We start from the raw sequence: 16,646 nt of genomic DNA, 5'->3' as shown, positions 1-16,646 counted from the left end.
ATTCATTTCAGTCAAAAATCCACAAATATGAGAAAAGAGCATCAAGTTGTCTCATTTGAGAAGCAGAGATTTGAGAACATCAAGTTCTTCTTTATGAACATGGGTTTAAATAACTATTTGATTATCTGAACAGCTTGTGCTTTTAATAAAGACTCATCTGTGATTTTACACTGAAACTGCAGAAGAGAACCCACACAGCTCAGACACATGATGAGTAAAACACATCCAGGGCTTGTAGCGAATAAAAAAGCATCAATATGTGGTTTATTTTGGCAGCTGTGCTCCTCTAAGAATATCTTTTTAATTATTTAGATAATTTGATTTATTCTCTTTACCTTCATATGCCGGATCTGTCACTGCGAGCATGAGTTCTGCTTTTGTTATTTTTTGTTTTGTTTTTTATTATTATTTATTTTATTATTTTATTTAATTTTTTTTGTGCTGGCCTGCCTCTCAGCTGGTGCATCATAAACAGCTGTTATCTGGGCCAGCAGCGGCGGCGGCGTTTTGGATGTAAACTGTGAAAAACAGCCGTCATGTGGAGGAGCACCGTCTCACAGAGAGGCCTCAGAAAGAGAGAGAGAGGGAGCTCATCGAGGTTCAGGGTCCCCTCGTGCAAAAAAAAAAAAAAAAAACACTGACTCAGCACGCTCACTGACAGACACCACCCAAATTTATGTCTGAGCTGTTGCTGTAGCAACCGGCCTCAGACTGCTGCGTTTTTGAAAGCTCGCCTCGCTCTCATCCAGCCACGCTTGAAGGGTCAGGTGTTCGTTTTGTCGTCGTGCAAATCTTGTCTGAAAAAGTGTACGAATCCAGGCAGGATCTGACGGAGCAGTCAGTAGCTAATGGCTTTTCTTTTTTCTGAATTTGTGCTTTCTTGTGTGTAATGAGGTGAAAACATTAAATTACTCAGACTGTGCCTCCAAATTTGGCTGTTTCCTTCTTCTGCTTTACAGGAAAAAAGGAAAATGTCCACATCAGCAGCGATAAAAAGGTCTATATTTCCAGCCACTTGTGAGTCGGTCTTATCTTTGATTAATAAACGCCAAAAACATTCGGTCAGATTGAATGTTTGCTTTCCTCTGAGTGTGATTAACTGATTTCTGAGGCTGGTAAAAGGCCTCTCTGACACACTTAATGGAAAGTGGGGCTGTATTTGATTAAAACAGACAGTCTGTCGATAATCAGAGCCGTGGCCATTAACCAGTTATTAGAAGTGAGATCAATGAGTGGGACTGGTCAGCTGCTCTGGCTGTGTGCGGTCGTCTGTGTGTGAAAGTGTGTCTCTGTCAGGGTTGCCATGTAGGACATGACAAATTATCATACTGTGGCTTTAAGATGATTGTATTTTGACCCAAACTGTTGTATGTGCTTTATCGCTTAGTGGAAGTGTGTTTGTGTAGATACTGTACGGAGTTTTAATTAAGGGCTAGATCAGATTGTGTGAATTTGATGAAAGGTGCTCTTTGTACGGAGTTTTTTAAACTTCGTGTTGCTTACAGTATCACAATATATCGCAGTATCACATATACCTGTGTCGTGATATGTATCGTATCACCAAATTCTTAATACACTTGTGTGTGTGTGTGTGTGTGCGTGCGTGTGTGTGTGTGCACGTTCTTGGTCTTTTTGATTGGTGTTCTGGCAGACTTTTTAATGATATGTGAGTGTTTCCATATGTGTTCTTTTTTTGACACATGAAAATACCAAAAGTATCCTACTGTATATTTGGGCATTTTAAAACACTATTGCATTTATTTATTTTTATTATAGACCCTAAAACTATCATGTAAATTAGTGATGTGTGGATTGATCATGAATTATTGATACCATTTAAAATAAACCTTTTATTTTAGATTTTCCTGACTGATTAGATGTCAGTATTGGGTCAGTATACCAGCTCGAGTTTTACTTGGTATCAGAAASTTTTGAACAGCACTAATGTAAATATAATCCTTCTCTTGTATCTGTACACTGGTTTTTATACACATCAGGTTGGACAGATTGTCTGTAAATTACACAGATTTTCCCTCATTTTGCAGGGATACAGTCATATAGGACAATCCTACCAATTTTTTTTTCCAAGTCGCACAGGTTTTTTTTTTTTTTCAAAATCTCTGCTTCAGTTTTATTTTACATCTCAGAGCCTGTAGTAATAAAAAAAAACAATAAATAAAACTAAATCATCTCCCACCCTGCTCTGTCGTTAAAAATAAGTTCCCCACTTTTCCCATCCGCTTTTCCCTGTTTTTCTGCAGACGTTACCTTCATTCCATGTYCAGTCTTTCTCCACGGCCGACAGTCTGCCTGTGACCACCCCACTCCCCCATGAGTACTACGAACTTTTTGTGAAAATGACAGATTTTTGAGGGTCGTGTTACTGAAGGGTTTGACATGTATTGGTCCGTATACTTGTTCCTGCTGACTCAAGGCTGTGATAAAGATTACACAGACATGTCCCAACATGCCCCAGCTCAACACATCAAAACACACACAGTCTGCCTGCCCTGATGTGAGGAAGACAATGGTCAGCTCGTTCAGAGGAGGTCAAAAGGACATCCAGCTGAACACTAAACATTGTCAGTTATCGGCCACGTCTACACATGTTTGCTTTGGTTCAGTTCTGTGAGAGCGAGCTTGTCGTTTTATTTTATTAGTKATGAATGAGGAGGGAGCTGTATGTATTCGACGACCTGCTCGTTTTGTACTGTATGTTTGTGCGTCTGTCCCAGGCCTGTCTGTGGCCCAGCCTGTCTGGGTGCCAGAGATTACTCATTGGCAGATTAATGGATTGAGTTGACCCAGAAGCCGACTGCATGCAGCCCTTTGTGGCTGAACCGGCCCTCGGCTCAAACTCTGCATCGATGTAAAGACTTTTCTGCTATGAGACAAAAAGCCCCGCATGGACGGCTGAACTCCTCGCCTACAAGAGAAAATGTAATAAATCTCACCATGAGAAGAATCAAACCTTAGAAATRATTTAATAGCACTCAGAGTGTGTTTGGACTGACTCTCAGCTACTACCACTCCACATTTTATATATAAATCTAAGTCATGACCATTTATTTTTGTTAGCAAAGGACAATTATTTCTAGTGGCCATCTTGATTTCTCCACTCAGGAGCTGCAGCCCACATAGGGTGCATTTTTCAGATGTGGCCCACAAAACTCCAGAAACGTAGTTTGTTTCTGATCAACGATATCCCCGGATTCATCGTGCCGTCAGCAAACTAAACAGAAATTCATCACAGACCGAAGAATTTGTTTTCTAAATGTATGTTTATCACCGTAGCTGACGTAATTGCATTTTATTTAACATCTCATTGCAGCAAAGCATTTTAAGTGTTTGAGATATTTTGCTAACAATTATTGCCAAAGTTTGGTGCAAACATTGTGCATCACGTCTAAAGTGATAATGTGTTGGGGTAATGTTCARCTACTAGTATGCCATATTTTAGCTACATATCTGTCAAACTGACTGTGCTGTAGCTTTTTTGTGTTTGCCAAGTTGGCTCAGCTGTGGCGGCCATCTTTAATGTGGTTAACTAAAAATTAATCCGTAGTAAACGTGCATCCAATGATTACTTTCTGAGAGTTTTCTTTAAAAACTGATGTCCTGGTTTATGAGATACTTTTCAAACACGACAAAAAAAACAAAAAAAAAACAAAGTTGAAATCATTTTGCTCTTTCCCCTCTGGCAGCAGTTGATAAAGAATATTAAACTTTAAATTTTGCTGGTGTCGTGGCTCTTTGGTGATCATTTATCCAAGTTAAAGTCAAAGCTCATTTCTTTTCTCTCTGCAGAATATTCTCATATCTAGATGTGGTGACACTCTGCAGGTGTGCCCAGGTATCCAAGGTAAGAACTACTCATGTACTCACATTAACTTTTACTTTTTAAAAATGCTTTCCAAATTCTTTACACCAAGCTCTGAGAAGTTTTTTGTGTTTGTTTGTTTTTTAGAAATAGTTATAATAAAGTGCCCTCTGGTGGTGACATGTARTTTTTCTCACATTTCTACTGAAAATATACTGTATGTGTACCTAAAATCCTCCTAAAATACTTTTTGACCTAAATAATGAAAAGTTGTCTTTTTTTTAGATGCAATGGACTTCATGAGAAAAGCTCAGATGTATTGCAAACATAACTATTTATTTTTTAAATAATATTGTGGGGCTCTTTTAGACGTAAAACTGAGAATTTCAAATGTTTTTCTGCATGTCTCAGCTGTGATCAGTCCTCTTCTCTGTGTCCTCCCAGGCGTGGAACGTCCTGGCTCTAGATGGCAGCAACTGGCAGAAGATCGACCTGTTCAACTTCCAGACGGACATAGAGGTGAGCAGTGATGACTCGGTGCTGCTCGTTCTGTAGTGTTACCCAGCCTGAAGCTCAGTCAGGAGGCCGTGGCGTCGAATGTGACGTCTCAGCTGATCGTCCCGTCACTCAGGTCTTCTCTCTCTCTCTCAGGGCCGGGTGGTGGAGAACATCTCAAAGCGATGTGGAGGCTTCCTGAGGCAGCTCAGCCTCAGAGGCTGCCTGAGTGTCGGAGACGCCTCCATGAAGTGAGATTCTCATCATCTCTCTGAAGCACAGGATAAAGATTTATTCACTTTCACCTAAACTCTTGCCTTTTTTTTGTCTCTGTGCGATTATGTTTAAAGTTTAAGCAGCTTGTGTGTCTTCATTCTTAGGGGATTTGGCTTGGATTTCCTTTTTAATTACATTTAATCTCAATTTACTTTGTAGTCATGTGAAATAAAAAATTGCAATGAATCGGTTTATTTTTTACCACGTATTTTCTATTGTTCAGTGAGTCAAAGCTTTAGAAACACGTGCAATAAGAAACTTTCCCTAAGGACTTGTAAAACTGTGCTGCTTCTCCTGGAATCTGACCTTTCGTGTATTCGTYGGAGCAACTCTAACAAATGGTCTGTTTTCCAGGACGTTTGCTCAGAACTGCAGAAACATCGAGGTGCTGAACCTGAACGGCTGCACCAAGATCACAGACAGCACCTGCCTCAGCCTCAGCAAGTTCTGCTCCAAGCTCAAACAGTTAGATCTCACTTCCTGCGTGTCAATTAGCAACCACTCCCTCAAGGCCCTCAGGTACTGTAATTACTGTCGCCTCTTAATTACAAGCATGTGCTTCCTCAAGTCCTCATGCTTGTAACTATTTAACAAAACCTTTGCATTTACCTCATGTCTCCTTTTCTTTCCTTTTTTTTATCTTCATGAAACGTGGGTCCCTGCTTAGTGATGGCTGCAGAATGCTGGAGATGTTGAACCTGTCTTGGTGTGATCAGATCACACGGGACGGCATCGAGGCCTTAGCCAGAGGCTGCGCTGGTTTACGAGCACTTTTCCTCAGAGGTTGCACACAGGTAAACACACCTGGAGATATTATTATTATTATTATTATTATTATTATTATTATTATTATTATTATTATTATTATTATTATTATTATTATTATGACTGTATTTCCCCTGGATTATTGGCCTTGGGAGGGCGGGGCTTTTGAGCACAGAATAGTGAGGGCAGCAGAAACATTACTAATATTTATTAAAAGAGTGAAGCTTTTTTTTAATAAAATGTACAAAACTTTAAAAAGTTTGCAATTTAATTAACATTACATGAATCTTGTATATCTCTCTCACTTAAACATCTAAAATGTCTTCATAAAACAATTTCAGATATCTGGAATGTAAGTGTGGTGAAGCTGATTAAATGTAAAAACTGCCTGCCATACCTGTGAGCATTCTGCTGAAAATGATCTGTTGYGCTCTCAGATCAGAAGCCGACTGATAAATTAGCAGGATGAACTTGGAGCAAGCAAACGTCCACATTGGTTTTTTTTTTATCTCCGCAATTAACAAGAAAAAAAAGTTTTTCCTCCTCTGACTCCCTTATTACTTCTGTATTTTTCTCAATATTTGCCTTTTATTAACAAATATTTTTCCCATAGAAAAACATTTAGATTTCTTAGATTCCTTTGAAAACATTTTTTTTTAAATCTGCTGTGTTCTACTTAAAATGTCTTTTGCTTCTTTTAGCAAACTCTAAAATGATGCAAAGCCCCTGTAAATTAACCCCCTTTTAGCTTGTAACCAGAGTTCTACTTCTTTAAATGTTTAACAACTCTGTTTCCTCTTCTTTAGAAATGATTTGCAATGTTATTCAGCACTCACTATTCACAATGTGGAACTAGTTGTTAAAACAACACACTTTGAAGAACTGCACACTTCTTTTTCTGCCTTTTTCCCACTTTTTGTTGTGTCTTATCCTGTAGTTCTTTTAGTATTTTACTTAATAGCATTTTTATTTCCCACATAATTAAATATATAAAAATAGTAGTCCTGAAGCCAGGATTTTCTTGTGATGATTTTATTTTCCGACCCAAATCCAGTTTGTTTGTTTTTCTCAGCACAACTAACCATGAATCGGCTTAACGGAGCTCACAGGAATATTTCCCACGTTTTAWATAATCTTATGCCTTAATTAAAAACCTGTTTTCTGTCCCTGGCAGCTGGACGATGGAGCTCTGAAACACCTACAGAAGCACTGCCCTGAACTCACCACCATCAACATGCAGTCTTGCACAGTGAGTGATCATTATAGCATGAGGAGTGTGTTTGTGTGCTCTTGTCATTTGTTGTTGTTGTTGTTTTTTTTTTTTTGTGCGTTTCTCGTGCCACCAGCAAATAACAGATGAAGGCCTGGTCAGTCTGTGCCGGGGATGCCACAAGCTGCAGATCATCTGCGTGTCCGGCTGCAGCAACATCACCGATGCCTCGCTCACGGCTCTGGGTCTCAACTGTCCTCGGCTCAAGTAAGAAGCACGCCTGTCCGAGCATCCCTCACAAGGAAAACAGATACTTTGAGTGAAATATTCTCATTATTGTACACACATTTAAATGTTGTTGCTTCAGTGGTTTTCCACCTTTTTTAATTTTAATTTTTGTTTGTGTTCCAAGAATCCTCGAAGCTGCACGATGCTCTCATGTTACAGACGCTGGGTTCACAGTACTCGCCAGGGTGAGTTTCATCCAGCTTCCTGTTTCCTGTGAGGCTAACTCATCCCTTTCACTTYGCTGTGTTTCTGAGCTGAATTGGATGCTCTTGTCACAAAACTCTCTTGTTTATCCTCGCAGAATTGCCATGAACTTGAAAAAATGGACTTGGAAGAATGTATTTTGGTAAGCAAATCTGGGATCTTCTTGTTGACGTAAATTCCAGATGAGTCTGGTTTTGCGGCTTTTATCTGTTTGAAAGGAGGTCAGATTGTGGGAAGAAGGCAGACGTGATTGTGTTGATAAGACTGCTCTTCCTGTTAGAAGTGGGAGTTAGTAATCCACTTATGTAGCGTTTGAATCAGAAGATGAGAAGGTTGGGTTTAGAACATTGTCATGCAACACATTACTCCACGTTGAGAACTAAGCCTCTCAGCTGTCCCAAGTCATGTGAGGACGAGTCACTAATCGAGGGCTGTCTCCTCCTCAGGTGACAGATAACACCTTGGTTCAGCTGTCGATCCACTGCCCGCGGCTGCAAGCACTGGTAAGCGCCTGGAAGCCTCTGAGTTTGTGCTGCTCGGTTTTCCAGCGTCTCCAGTAAGTYTCTCTGTTCCGACCAGTCCCTGTCTCACTGCGAGCTGATCACAGACGACGGCATCAGAGCTCTGAGCAGCAGCGCCTGTGGCCAAGAGCGCCTCACGGTGGTGGAGCTGGACAACTGCCCTCTGATCACCGACGTGACCCTCGAGCACCTGAAGAACTGCCACCGTCTGGAGCGCATCGAGCTCTACGATTGTCAGCAGGTCACCAGGGCTGGCATCAAACGCATCAGGGTAAGGGACGGGTAAAAAAAAATGACACGGAGGGCTTTTATTTTGAAACTAACTTGAACACCAGTCCATCTAATTCAGTGAGTTTATATAATGTCACTTTGTTTTCACAGATATTTTGTGCTAAAGCAACATTTTGTGATTTTTTTAAAGCARCACAAGAAAATAAAAATACAGTACATRAGAGTCAATCAAGATAGATGTTCCCTATTATTTTTTTTTCAGAATCTTGAGTTTGTTTATTTTATACAGGTGTATTAATGCAGCTCTTTCTTACACAGGCGCAGCTTCCAGAGATCAAGGTGCATGCCTACTTCGCCCCAGTAACGCCCCCTCCCTCCGTACACGGAGGCGGCCAGCGTCTGTGCCGCTGCTGCATCATCCTCTGACAGTGGAGGGCCAGGGGGGGGCACCTCTGTYTACAGGTCCTGCTGCTCTGATCTGGCCTGATTTAAAATTGGGGAAGAAAAAAAAAAGATTTTGGAGGAGAGAGGAGATTGGGTGGGTGGCGTAGGAGAGAGGAGGGGCTGGACCCGCTTGCTGCTCCTGATCACCAGATTTAATATCCAGACTGAATGCCGCTGATTCCCGATCAGCTCAAACCACCTTTTCTCTCTCTTYCTGCTCACCAACCAGCTGCGGAGASGTTTTGAGGAAAGAGATGAATGAATGGACTTTTTCTTTTTCTCTCTGTCTTGTTCTCTTTTTCCTTTAAAGACAAAACCAGGCTCTCTCCACTCCATGCTGCCCCACGCACCCCTGACACCCCACCTTTGGGCGTGAAGGACCGAAAACTTGACCGCTGCAGATAGACCATGTGATCAAACAAACAAACAAACAAAAAAATATATATGATCATTTTGGAAAACAGGACTCTATGGAGCATCATCTCAGCCAATCACCGCATCTCTCTGTGACCATCCAATCTGCTTTAACCAATAGACACGGAGCTGGGCTGTGAGGGAAATGAACGCAGATCTCCAGTGAAGCCTTGTCACAGCCAGCTGAACTCTGCAGTTTGACGAGAAAAAAAACAAAACAGGATATGTAACATATTTGTTCATCTGAAAAAAAGAACTACTTCTGTTCAGATTTTGATTCTGTTTGKACAGAGAATGTTATATAAACCCTTAGAACCACTCGTTCAAAGCTCAAATAAGGCCAACAAAAACAGGTTTCTTATTTTCAGTGCGTATTGTAATTGTCCATGCCTGTCTATTCAGAGGGAGGCATATGCTTGTCTTTTTTTATGTAAAGGAAAAACAGTCGTCGTTTCACAAAAAAAAAAGGACCTATGATTCAGACCTCGAGGGTCAAACAGGATTCTGTTGGCACTAAATGTGGGAGGCCCTGATCCAGTCCTGTCAGTTGCCCCGTGAGCTATCTCCTACATGACCACTTAGCCTTTGTTTACATTTGACGTTAGGTTAGCACCGCAGACTAACCTGTTTACATCAGTAGGTTTCCAGCCCCCTGCACTGTTCAGAGTTAGTCTGGATAGGTTGTTACACTGATACAAATGGGGCATAGCCATAAACAGACTGAGATGTCAGTTACTGAGATTTATTTCTGTGAATCTGGATGTCGATCAAGGCTTGTGTAATTGCTTCAAACGTGAAAAGCAGATCTCCACAGATCTAAGCTATTGGGATACTGAGACTGCGAGTAAAGGCACCTCAAGTATTTGACAATCACATAATTTTATGTATTTAAAGTTTATTTAGAATAGATATGTGTAATTGTCAATTTACTTATGCTGTAAGAGATTATGAATTGGCCTCTGTTTTCCCAGTCCTTCAGACTCTGAGCAGCACAGGAATATTTATTTGTGAATAGATTTCACACATCTTATGAAATCTGCTCGTCATATCAGTTGAATTTTGACACAAACCGCTTCTTGTCAGTACAGAACATTCGAGAACAGGGAGAGTGATATGTAGTGACTGTAGAGCCCTAGAATCAAGTCTATTTTGCTCAAAACTCTTTGAAGGATTGTAATATTTATCTCACCAAGATGACATGTTGAAAGATGTTCCCTTTATTGCCACCTCTTAAAAGAGTTTAAAAGGACAACCTTGCATCTTGAGGTATTATTGTAGTGCCAAGTGCTTAGGAGTTAGGAGAATGGCAGGACAATGGATAAGACTGAAACAAAAACCAATGAAATGAGATTGTAAAGATCAAGAAAGGCTCAGATGATGGCTTGACTTGACTGGTTGTGAAACTAATGTCCCCTGTTTGATGGACATTTAACAGTTTTATGTTTAAGAAAATAAAGAAATAAATGAAAAATAAAGATGACTAATAGTAAACGTGCCTTGTGTCTATGTTGAAATTTTATCATTTGTTTCTGATGGGCATATTTTACAGTATACTGCGGCAGTTCAGCATCTAGATGTCACCAAAGCGCCGTGTTAGTTTAACAGACACACCCACACAAACAGTTCGTGTTTTCTTAGTAAAATAAACATACCTAATTACGATTATTGTCAAAAACAACTTATAATATTATTTATGTTTAGCTTTCAAGTTCGTTGTGGATACTTATATTTTATTTTTCATCAGGCATTAGATTGGCCAACTGTGCGGTTCACCGCCGGTATACTGCAGTCCAAGATGTTGTGCCGAAAACAGCACCCATGCCATTAAAAGCACTTCCGTTAAAAGCGCGTTGATTTTCACGAATAAAAATCAGAAGTGTCCAATCGACTTTAATTTTTCAGAATTTTAAAGACACAAACAACTAAAAAAATATATATTGCAACATTGTTTCTGTCAACGAAAGTCACAACCACAAAAATCACACTGTCATTAAGTACCTAAAACACTTAATGTTTTGAGAAATTTTCAGGGGATTCAAATCCTAGCTATATATCAGATAACTGTGGATATTTATTTTTTTACATGTGTAGTAAACACAGATTTGTACGTAGCCTTTAGACTTTTTATAGTTATTAATGAAAAACTACGTTTCACGCGCTTTTCACGAAGCGGTGTTTTTCACGGCGTGGGGGTACTTTTTACGGCACAACATCAGTTCGTCAACGCATATCGGCGGCTCTCAGCGTTTTAAGTTGTAGGTGTGATTATTACTGGATTAAAGTGAACCCGTTACCGGGGAACTGGAGCTGCAGTCTTGTTTTGATAGTTTGACGCGACTTCCCTTTGGACTGAAGCCTGGGTCATGAAGTTAAAGTACGGAGCGGAACCAGGCGGTRAACAGGCCTGTGGATAATCATCAACGTTAGCAGGCTACGTTAGCCGATGTGGAGCTATTTGTATGGGTCGCTGTGCTAACTAGCCAGATGCTATTGTTAGCATAACAGATAGTGGAATAAGGCTGCTAGCTTGTTTTAATGCGGATATACTGACCGAGCCTGCAGGGGTCAACTACAGTTACACGTTTCCTGAAGTTTCGTCGAGTTTTGAGTTAAACTTCAAGTGGGCTACGGGTAGTTTGTCGCAACGCTCTAAATCGGTCRTTTGATTTTGAGGGAGTGATACTTGGAAGTAAGTTGTGTTAGGGGTTGTATCTTGATGATCAAAGCTCAGTTAAACCCAGTTCAAACCAAGCGCTCTCTCCACTCCCTAACCGGACTACAATTCACATTTGTTGAGTCTCCCAACACCCACGTCCCGCGGATCTTTGCCTCTAATCTCTGGCCGGCTTCAGTGGCGGGCCACACGGCACTGAGTGCCCGATGGAGGAGCATGACAACATGGACTATTTTTACCAGCAGGTACTGCAGAAAGACGTTACTCGCAGACTGCAGGTCGGCCAGGACCTGATTGAATACCTGAACGACCCGCAGCGCTCCCCGGACGTGGAGCAGGACAAACCTCGGCTGGACAAAACCGTCGACGAGTTAACGGGATGGGTGAACTCCAGCAATTTCAAGGTGAGGAATAATGACCAGGATGAGGGGGGTTTCTTATGATTTCCGTTTGCACACATTTTCTCACCAAATCTAGAAATAAGTGGAAAGCATTGTTTGTGAGAGCCCAGTTGTTTAATCCTGTWTGGACATTTTTAAAGATCTTCACTCATCAAGTACTTTTGTTGGGTATTCCCATGGTTTCTGTTGTATTTTTGGAGACCCATTGTCAGCTGTGGACCACTGGCTGGACTGGTTGGGGGAAGGGTTAGAAGACACATTGTTGTGATCCTTCATATCTTCCTCTTTCATTTTCTCTTAACTACTATTTTTATTCTGACCTTTAACACTTTTCTATTCAGTCTCCTTTCTCTTGTGAAGTAGATTTAGCAGGGCTCTTTACCATATCATGCTACAAAACCTGGACGATAATATTTTTGGTCAAACAAGTCCTGTCTAAAATCAGTGTTMAAGCCTGAAATTTGACTCACAAGTTTCATCTTGAACTAATCTCTGTCTGCATGAATATGTTGGGCTCAGCAGCAGTGGAAATAGTATGCTCAGCATAATAAAGCTGCCTCAGCCTTTTGAAGTATCTCATTTGACAGCAGTCCTAGGCCAAAGATGATTTCTCATCACTCTCTGTTTTAAACATGATGTAATCCTTGGGGATTTATTTTCAGTCACAAGAAGTTCTTGTATTTCTGCCTTAAACCCTCATTAAATCACATTTGTTTTCCCTAATAAAGGAYGATTGAAATTATATACTGAAATCATGGCTTAACACAACTGTTCAGGTATCAAATTTATCTGAACCTTCTCCAACTTCGAAGTTACAGCTTTTGATTATAAAAAACAGCAAAGCTGTATCCTAAATCTAAGATTATTGCAACATATGCTAAAAACTAAAATGAGCCAAACCTTACTGAAACCTAAACATCAAAATAATAGTTAAAACCTAAACTTAGTAGACTTGTAGAAAAACACTAGCACACCTATAACAAAAAGCTAAACTCGGCACACGGGTATCTAAAAGCTAAAACGAACAAAACAGCAGCTAAAAACTAAAATCATGAACTACAAGCTAAAATTGAAAAAGCAAAACCTAAAAGCTTAATTTAACTAACATTTAAAAGGTCCATTTATTTCAATAAAAGTGTTAGTTATTTTAAAAAAGTATGACGGTTCAAAATAACAAATGCCGTATCACCCGCATTCTGTATCAGCTGAATGTTTTGGTAGTTGCTGAAGGTACGTTGAAGTATTTAGATGCCAAAAGAATATACAGAATAAACTGCACGCTGTTTTTAATTCTTATAAATATACTGAATATTAGGGCTGCCACAAACGATTATTTTAATAATCGATTAATCACCGATTATTTATTCGATTAGTCGACTAATCGGATCATACGTTAATTGAAAATAAAACATACAGCTTATCACATCAGAATGCAGCTGCTATTGTATAACCATGGTTAGATTTTAGCTATATGCTAACTAAAAATAATTGCTGTGGAAGGCAAGTTCTGCTCTGCAGATATTGCACAGGTTTCTCTTTCATTTTCTTAAAATGATCCCACACTTTTGAGCTCCGTTGCTGGGTAGCCATGATACCAGAGCCTGTCTGTATAATGTSTTGTGACGTCCACGGCCTACCCCAGTTAACACTACTGTGCATGTGTGTCAAGGACAGAAAGGCAGATGTGGCAGTGGAAGGTGTCAAAGCAGTTTGGAGAGAAAAACAAAGTAAAGGACAACAACAAAAAAATAAAACGATTAATCGATTATTAAATTAGTCATCGATTATTTTAATAATCGATTAGTCGTCGATTAATCGTGGCAGCCCTACTGAATATCTCCATATCCTTCATCCTAAGTTTGAATGTGATGTTTTATGTGGATGTCACATCACATGCAGTCATGTGTGAATATTGACCCCGTGAGGTCTTCATACTACAAGCTTTTATTGCTGCTGATTGACTTCCTGTTTAAATAAACCAAAGGCTTGAGGAGCTTCAAGGTGCTGAGGTGGCAAGGTGAGATGACAAAGAAAAAGTGTTGACTTGAGAAGGCAGGATAAATGAGCTCTGAAGTCAAATTTGTGTGGAAAAATAAAAAGCACAACTAACATTGTTTAAAGTAAAACAGTAATCACATGTTGTGTTTCATGAACTCTAATAAAGTCGGACATTTTCATATCTTTTTGTTTTTATTTTGAAAGTAATGACTGCTTACCAGACAAGCACTTACTTTGGTATTGGCTTGTTGTGAGAACACTTCCTGCAGGTGCTTCTTAGGAAAAACCTTACAGCAAAGAAAATTCAATGCAGCTTTGTGGGAAGCAGCTGCATGAACTGTTGGTCTTTAGTCATTAATGCCTGCTAGTCTCTGGGTAGTTGGTTCAGACAATGGTCTCAGTCTGCATTTGGGTACTTTTATTTATTTATAGTCTGTGTATTTGTGTTTAGGAATAAAGCTTTGTGTGTTTATTGTATTTGGGGCTTAAAATCCTTGAGTATAAAAATAGAAATGTAGTGTTGTTGTTGGCATCATTCTGTGAAATGTAGATAATCATCCTTAACTAATTTGTGTCTCCATCAAGTTATGAAAGTTTTGGTCATTTTTCTTCTTGTCTAAAACTCAGTTTAACTAAGAGAGAAATTCACAGTGAGCTTTATTTTACACCGATATGAGACTCAAGCAAAAAACTGAGCTTTCACAAAAAACTTATTCATATAGAGGTGACTTTTCCAGCATGTCTGAGCTGCTGTAACATTTTAAAGCTTACAGGCCAGAATGAAGTGATTTATAAGAAAAYATTTGAAGGAGAGGGTGACGGCGTCATTTAATATTCAGTGTTAGTTTTGTGGAGGATAGCCAAGTTCTCATTTTTGTCCTTCTCTCATTTTCCACTCAGTTATTAATTTTTTTTGCAGTAAACAGTGTGAAGAGCAAAAAAAAATCTCATCCTCAAATCCTGATAACAACCACAGTCGTCTCCGTTCTCTGTTTCTAAGTGAAGATTATACCAGATGGTTGTGGGTGCTTCTCGGGGTGCTGGGTGGAGGAAGGGAAGGAAAAAGCCTGGGGATGTTTCCATCATTTGCTGTTTTTTTCTTCTTCTGCTTCATTTCCTTTTAAATTAGATTATCTTTCTGAGCAGCGACTGATGGCGACCACAAGGGAGTCTCCAAAATGTCTTGTTGTCGCCTTAATTTCGAACACGTTCAAAAATTTGCCAGTTTTCTTGCTGTTTTCTTACAATTTCGAGTCATCATCCAGTCTGCTACAGTTGCAGCCTGGTGATATATTAGCTTTTAGTGCGAGGGAGTCCTCAGTTTGATTCCTGTTTCTTCTCCAGGTGATTTTTGTTTTCTGGTACTTGGCTTCTATCCCTGCTGTTTCCTCATCTCTCCTCCCCTTTTCTTCTTATTGTAGTCTCCTGGCTTTGCTCTTTTGACTAAAATAGGGAAAAACTGCAGTCTTCATTGCAGGACAGCGTGTAGGAGAAAAAAAAAATCTGTGCGTGGATTTTCTTTGGGAATTTTTATTTATTATTTTTTTTACAAGATCGCAGCCAAAGAAAGCATTCCTTGCTTGCAGCAGCGCTGTGTGGGGATGTGATGTTAATCAGAGACGCAGTGGAAAAAAAACTTCACTTCTAGGCACAAATACCTGTCTGCTCAACAGATATTTGGTTTCCCTCAAGCTAAATTTTATTTTCAGACTTGTGAGATTTGCAATGCTTGCCTAAAATATCGTTGGCAAACACGCTAACGTTTCAAAGTGTCACTTCAGCATTTTACTCCACAAGTTGTTACAGTAAAGGATTTAAAACGCAAATGAACAAACAGCTGCTGTCCCCCAGTAAAACATTTTATTTATGTTTAAATATTTTTTTGTTAATACTCACGTTTTTTATTTGGATTTGAAGATTTCAGTATTTGCTTGGCGTCTTTTTTTATGTTGCACACTTTAAAAACCTCAAAACATGTTGATTCCTATCATCTTTTTGGGAACTCAGACATGTTAATCACAAATATTCTTCACTGAGTCAGGAGAACTCAGGACACAACTTGAATCAGCTTTTTAAAAATCTATTCAGGAGGGTGAAACGTTTGTAGAAACATAAATAAGCACAAGAACAGTTCATATAAAACGTTTGACCTGTGATAACCGCAGTCTTCCTTTTACTTTTAGGTGGCATTGTTAGGGATAGACATCTGTGGTGCGTTTGTGGACCGCCTGGGAGACCGGTTCAAAGGATACCTTGGCACAGGTGAGACTTCCTGTCTGTTATGCTCTATTTGGAGTGAAAACCTATTCAGTTTTCTTTTTTTGTCTGTATGCAAAGACCATAAAATGATTTTTCTTCCTTACTTATTGTATTTTCAGAACTAAAACCAACTTTCTTCACAGTCTCCTCTGTGCTACAAAGACGTATAAATCCAGCACGAACTTGTCGTTGACTTTGTCGCCTTTTTATACACAGATGTTTGTCAAGTTCAGACATATTTAATTTGCTATCTTGGCATAAAGACTTGATTGAACCGTAAAAATGTCCTGCCCTTTTCACAGTAAAGTACTTAACAAACTGACGTAGAAACTCACAAAAACAAATCCACCTTTTCCCCTTAACACTGCAATAACGGTTGTAAGAAGCTCAACTTTTCATCGTTTGTGTGTTTGTTTTTCCATTTTGTCTCTCACTTCCACCTTTGTTGTACGTCTGGGATGAACAGGCTCCGCCCCCTTTTCTGTTCTCCATCATTACCACTTCTCTATACTTAGACCCTGGTGTAGGTCACCCCGTTGCACCCCAAAACCACAGCTTGTGTAAATGACCTTACAGACTGAATCCACGCATCAGATTTCGTGTGTGTGTGTGTGTGTGTGTGTGTGTGTGTGTGTGTGTGTGTGTG

At 39.7% G+C, this 16,646-nt stretch overlaps 2 protein-coding genes across 2 annotated transcripts in view; both read left to right on the top strand.

The window, feature by feature from the left end:
- The window catches only part of fbxl2 (F-box and leucine-rich repeat protein 2), a 23,109-nt gene extending 12,946 nt beyond the window's left edge, over positions 1-10,163 (top strand). The window contains exons 3-14 of the mRNA XM_014030452.1: positions 3,808-3,862; positions 4,265-4,339; positions 4,472-4,566; positions 4,946-5,110; positions 5,259-5,385; positions 6,531-6,605; positions 6,703-6,833; positions 6,979-7,039; positions 7,156-7,200; positions 7,505-7,561; positions 7,638-7,850; positions 8,129-10,163. Of these exons, the coding sequence (XP_013885906.1) occupies positions 3,808-3,862; positions 4,265-4,339; positions 4,472-4,566; positions 4,946-5,110; positions 5,259-5,385; positions 6,531-6,605; positions 6,703-6,833; positions 6,979-7,039; positions 7,156-7,200; positions 7,505-7,561; positions 7,638-7,850; positions 8,129-8,236 (1,207 nt within the window). The 3' untranslated portion in view covers positions 8,237-10,163. The remainder of the gene's footprint in view (positions 1-3,807; positions 3,863-4,264; positions 4,340-4,471; positions 4,567-4,945; positions 5,111-5,258; positions 5,386-6,530; positions 6,606-6,702; positions 6,834-6,978; positions 7,040-7,155; positions 7,201-7,504; positions 7,562-7,637; positions 7,851-8,128) is intronic.
- A 701-nt stretch (positions 10,164-10,864) lies between these two features.
- Positions 10,865-16,003, top strand: LOC106533966 (CLIP-associating protein 1; the record flags this gene model as incomplete). The annotated part of the gene is given in 2 exon segments (XM_014030451.1): positions 10,865-11,746; positions 15,925-16,003. Coding segments are annotated over 2 exon segments (277 nt in total), but the record flags the coding sequence as incomplete, so codon positions are not given.
- Positions 16,004-16,646: the final 643 nt, after the last annotated feature.

Source organism: Austrofundulus limnaeus, unplaced genomic scaffold, assembly GCF_001266775.1.
Source record: "Austrofundulus limnaeus strain Quisiro unplaced genomic scaffold, Austrofundulus_limnaeus-1.0 Scaffold1063, whole genome shotgun sequence".
Taxonomy (NCBI): Eukaryota; Metazoa; Chordata; class Actinopteri; order Cyprinodontiformes; family Rivulidae; genus Austrofundulus; species Austrofundulus limnaeus.
Note: the sequence above shows the minus strand (reverse complement) of the source record. Positions and strands in the feature narration are given on the sequence as shown.